The 5,131-nt window shown below is 46.8% G+C and overlaps 1 protein-coding gene across 2 annotated transcripts in view; it reads right to left on the reverse strand.

The window, feature by feature from the left end:
* Nucleotides 1-951: 951 nt before the first annotated feature.
* Nucleotides 952-5,131, reverse strand: part of FECH (ferrochelatase) — a 10,848-nt gene continuing 6,668 nt past the window's right edge. For both annotated transcript variants that reach the window (XM_057383492.1, XM_057383493.1), the window contains exons 6-10: nt 4,884-4,982; nt 4,700-4,807; nt 4,217-4,381; nt 3,808-3,867; nt 952-3,610 (exon numbers count right to left, since the gene is read on the reverse strand). In XM_057383492.1, coding sequence (XP_057239475.1) covers nt 3,476-3,610; nt 3,808-3,867; nt 4,217-4,381; nt 4,700-4,807; nt 4,884-4,982 — 567 coding nt within the window. In that variant the 3' untranslated portion in view covers nt 952-3,475. The remainder of the gene's footprint in view (nt 3,611-3,807; nt 3,868-4,216; nt 4,382-4,699; nt 4,808-4,883; nt 4,983-5,131) is intronic.

The raw sequence follows: 5,131 nt of genomic DNA on the forward strand, positions 1-5,131 counted from the left end.
CCTGTGCTCTGTCACCTTTGGGGCTCAGATGTCACTGGGCAGCTGCTCCCGGAGCCACCTCTGAGCCCTGGGATCAAAGGCCATGAATCTCAGAGATGATCCCTCTCTGGACAGACAATCCATCTCCCTGCAGTCATGGAAGGGATGTCTGTCAGCCCGGCCAGAGGACACAAATTAAATAACCTTTTCCTGGCACTTACTGCTGAGCACAAATTTACAAATCCGTGTGCTCTATGGGCAGGGGCAGAACCTGCTCCCGAGGACTCAAAATGCTGATTTACAAATAAATCCCTTGCCCAGCACACCCCAGCTTGTGCTGCTGGAGACAAGTACTTCCACACAGGAGGAGAGACAGTGCAGCACATACGTGCTCAGGAATTTGCTCAAGAAAACACAAGCCAAGAAGAAGAGCAGGAGGAGCATGAACCCTTCAGAAAGGAGGGAAGGAAAAGTGCTTCCACAATGTCAGGGATGGTTTTGGATTCAAATATGATATTGCTACAGTTCTGCCACGCTCACACAGCCAAATGCCCTCTCAAAGGCAAAACAGCAAAGCTTGGACTGAGATTCCACAGAAAAAGAAGGACCATCACTTCTCTCCTCCATTTTTCCCACCTTCCATCCATCCATCCCACTCTCTCCCCTGTCACAACCCAGCCACAAGAGCTCACTAATGGATCAGCTTAAGCRTCCAACAGCTCCAATCCTGCTCCAGAAAATAATCAATCAAGCACTTAATTTGTAACATCAGCAAGAAGCTGTCCAGAGACCACTAACAGGGAAAGGAATAAATTATSTGTCACAGGTGGGATCCCAAAGCAGGGCAAACCCCTGATTCCCCATCTTCTCCAGTCGCTGTGGAGAGTGTAACTCACCCCAGCCTGACAGCAGAGGTGCAGAGGGAACCCAAACACCAGCAYAAAGGACTCTTACAAAGATGCACGGCTCCATTGTTTCTTCAAAAAAACTTTAATTGCAATTCCATCCTTATGGCAAACCACACACAGTAGGATTACACAAATTGGTTGTGTTACATCGAATGGAAGTCCTTGGTCAATCTGAAATGCATATGTTGGGCTAAAAGCAAGTATCTGTACACATCTGGCATGAACAAAATCAAAGGAGCTGCTTTCTCTTGCAGCTTACACTTTATGGTGATTCCCAGCTCTCTGGGGTGGTGGAAAGGGAGAAATTACTGAGCTTTTAGGGATTCCCAGGGAAACCCTGGCCCCACACCTTTGGGTGTCACAGCACCTTGGGGAAGCTTCCACCTTCTCTGAAATGCAGCCAGGACCGAGTGACAGATTAGAAAGAAACTTGAGAGATGAGGAACTCCTTGATACCTCTGTGAAAACCACCCTTTAACAGCAAACAGCCCCATCTGCTAAAAGCTGGAAAATTAAGTGATTTCTACACCATGGTCTAATAGCAGCARCAGAGTAATTATCCCACTTGTGGTTAGAACGCTCAAAAGTGAATTTTAAGTAGCTTTTATTACTGGGGACAAATGTAATGCCTCAGAATCAGTGCCAGCAAGTGTTTTCAGGACTCTCTCCAGTATGGAAATGAAAAGCCATCTGTATTTATAGTACCACAAGGTTCATATGAAGTTAACCTTCGCTTTCCACACTTTGTAAATGTGGTGGTCACAGCCTGGGCTACCTCAAGGTCTGTGTCAGAAAACAGCAGTGAGTAGGAAGATGTGACAGACCAGGTTGTTTTCTACTGACCCCTAAGTGTCACACAGAGAAGAGAAGAGAAGAAAGTCCTTTGTCCAAGCAGAGCTGTAAGGCCAGTGTTCCCAGTGCTCCTTTATCCTGCCGAGGCAGAGCACAGACCAAGGGTGGAGCAAGAGAGGGAGAAGAGAAACTCTGGCTCCCTGCCACTGAAACAGGCACAGGAATGAAGGAAGGGTCAAGGAAGACTTCTTTCTGTAAGGGACAGGAGGTTCTGGCACTGAAGGAATCTCAGTCTGTCTCACCCTGGAAGCAGCTATGGCAGTGCAGCAACTCTCCAGAGGTATTAGGGATTTACACCACTCCATGGAAGCRCTTGGCTCCATCTGTTCCTTCAGTATCTCACCTTTCATTCTTCCAACTAAACACCACCAGTGGCCTCTTCTCTCTTTAAATACACTGTTTTCAAAAGACCAGAGCTCCAAAGTGCTCCTGCCTCATGGTTACCTGAGCAGATCAGCATGGCATCTGCTTCCCGAGCACCAGCAATTGCCAGGAGCCAGCCTGCAGTGCCCAGCTCCTGGCATTTCAGTGCTAAGGACATCAAGTAAACGTGTGCCCCGAGAGGTGCCAGCTGGCCCCCAGAGTGCCACGGGACACCACGGGACACGGTCACAGCTTTGCCCTGCCCTGTGTGACAGGGGACACAGTGCTGGAGGCCCTGGCCAGCTCAGCCCTGCTGGGTGCTGGCAGCTTTCAGGAGAGCCCCAGCCTAGGGCAGCCTGTTCTCAGGCAGCTGCAATGTTAAACTGGAAATTACTCCTGACTGATCACCTCTGTTTAAATAACAGCAATTAAACCAGATCAGTCCTACCTATGGTGCTCCATAGGTATCCCACAAAACCACAGCACTGTGGCACAGTAGAAAGCACAGAGTGGATCTATAAACAAGCCTGACTTCCTAAATTTACTTCACCAAACASAGAAAGCCCTTTCTAATAAAAACAAGAATTTTAAAAGCCCATTCTGCTTAACAGATAAGCCAACATGTTTCCACACATGCTCCTGCTAGATTWGAAATATGCAGTTTCAATGAACAAGTTCTCCAGTGTCACCCAAGCAGGCTAATTCCTTTCAATTTATGCTCTTCAAATACTTTYCTGTAGATCACAAAAATGTTTTTCTAGGAAATGTAAACAAGTTTTGTGCGTTCTACTATCCCAGCTGAGCTTTCACTGGAAGTTTCTGGCAGGAGAAAACCAGAACAGAACAAAGCCTTATCTTTCTGTTCTAATTAAAAAAAAAGGATATATACACATTAACAAAAAGCTTTAGAAGTCACTTGATTTGCAAGGTCTCCAAAGCCAGCTGCAAAGTCCCTCTCAGAACAGACAGATTGCAACTTAAGCAAAACCAAAATACCTGTACATTTGACCTGGCAAGTTAATGCACTCGTGACCACCCTGCATACAAATAAATCCCTGCATAGAAATAGAAGCTAATTGAAAAAAAGTCGTGTATGTTCTTCAGTGCACACTGCCGGGCTCACGCCAAGTCCGTCTGGAGTCGGATGACACGAGATCTCCTCCCATAATAAATGCCCTTATTTCCCTACTTTCTACACCTCTCCTCAAAGAAAGAAAACACAAGAAAAACGTCAGCAGAGCCACGTTCTTGGCGCTGCCATGGAGATAAAGCAGCGAGCTGAGCAGCCCGTGGGTGTGTGAGCAGCCAGGAGGGGCTGCTCCAGGCCTGTCCTCCCTGGGCAGTGTCCCCTCGGTGTCACAGCAGCTCCCCGSTCACAGTGGCTGGCTGGTGAAGAACGCCTTGGTCTCCCTGCACACGGGGTTGACACAGAGAGGGCAGCACAGGGTCAGCTGGCGGGAGCACACCTCGTTGGACTGCAGRTGGGAGCACACCAGGTCTGCCAGGGCCTGCAGGGGGACAGAATGGTCAGAGGAGTGAATCCAACACCCTAACACAACCTGTGCCCCCCTAAAAAAAACACAGCGTACAAAAAACCCTCTGTGCTACACAAAGGGTTCCATTTCCGCTCTTAAAATACGTTAAAACTACCCAAAAACATCCACACGCAGCAGGAAACACAACTGCAAACCTTCACAGCAAATACCTTGGAGAACAGTGGATTTCCATTGAGGGACTCTGCTCTTCTGATGTTTTCAACTCCACACTGAATCAAAAATAAGGAGGAAAAAGTTAAATCTGCTAGATCCTTCACTGGGTAGCCTTTAAAATCTTCCTCCTTCATTCAGAAGCTGCCCCAAAATGATGCAGTRTCATGGTTTTTAGTACAGCAAAAAGAACTATGGGGCAACATTTCCCTTTACTGGCAAAAATCATTCAATTTTAGCAATACTAGTAATGGTTTAAAAATTTAAACCTAGAAAGACAAATTCCCACCCGGTTTTCAGATTAATTTTCAGTTTACATTCCAAATCATATTGCAAGAAGCAACTAGAAACTGCAAGCCAGAAGTAGTAATTTCAGAGCAGCACTACCCAAATTCATAAAGCACTCACCTCGTTGGCTAAAACCTGGGCATACTCTATATCCAGTTCATAGAGYGTTTCAATGTGGTCACTTGTAAATGCTATTGGGACCAACAACATGTTCTTCTTTCCTCGCTGGCACAGCCCTTTAATGGTCTCATCTGTCTGGGGACCAAGCCAAGGCATTGGTCCAACCTGGAACAAAAACCAGGAAATAAAGGAAAAACACTCATTAAATCATCCTTACAGAGAACACCCACATTTCCTTAGGCAGGATGACACAGACCAGATTATGTATGGGATAGAGACAGTTATTTGTATTTTTTTTTGTTTTAGGTTGTACTTTTTAATTTCTTCATAAAATGTTTAATAGATACACTTCCCAACCTTAAATCTCAAAGGAGCAAAATCTGGGCCAGCCTGAACAAGACTGGTTCAAATAACTGCAGATATAAATCAAGGTGTATTTATTCTCAGTTCAGTAAAACCCTGCCAGGGCTCACATGCTCCTACCTTGGACTGCCACACCAGCCTGTAAGGGTTGGAGTAGTTGAGCTTCTCCATGACTCTCTGGACAGTCGCTCCCACCTCCTGAGGATACGGATCACCACGGTTCACAACCTGCAGCACACACACCTCGGTCACCAGAGAACACCAGAACTGCCTGTGCCCCCACACCCTTCCCTGAGGAACTCACAGACATGGGCAGTGAGTGGGCTGAGAACAGGATGACCACATCTTTCCTTTTGTCTGCTGGGAAGAGCTTCAGTTCCTTCTGGATGTGATCAGCAAAGCACTGCTCAGAGAAACGAAAACAGAGACCTGAGTCAGGAACAGAGAGGGGTATTCCTGTTCTGAGTGACCCAGACAGGGTCAGTGTTCCCTGCTGCCTTAGAACTCCCAAATTCCCTCAGTGTCACCACATTCAGGCAGTGTGTCCAGGGA

Source organism: Malurus melanocephalus, unplaced genomic scaffold (assembly GCF_030028575.1).
Source record: "Malurus melanocephalus ecotype Western Australia unplaced genomic scaffold, MMel_1.1 scaffold_636, whole genome shotgun sequence".
In the NCBI taxonomy this organism is placed as follows: Eukaryota; Metazoa; Chordata; class Aves; order Passeriformes; family Maluridae; genus Malurus; species Malurus melanocephalus.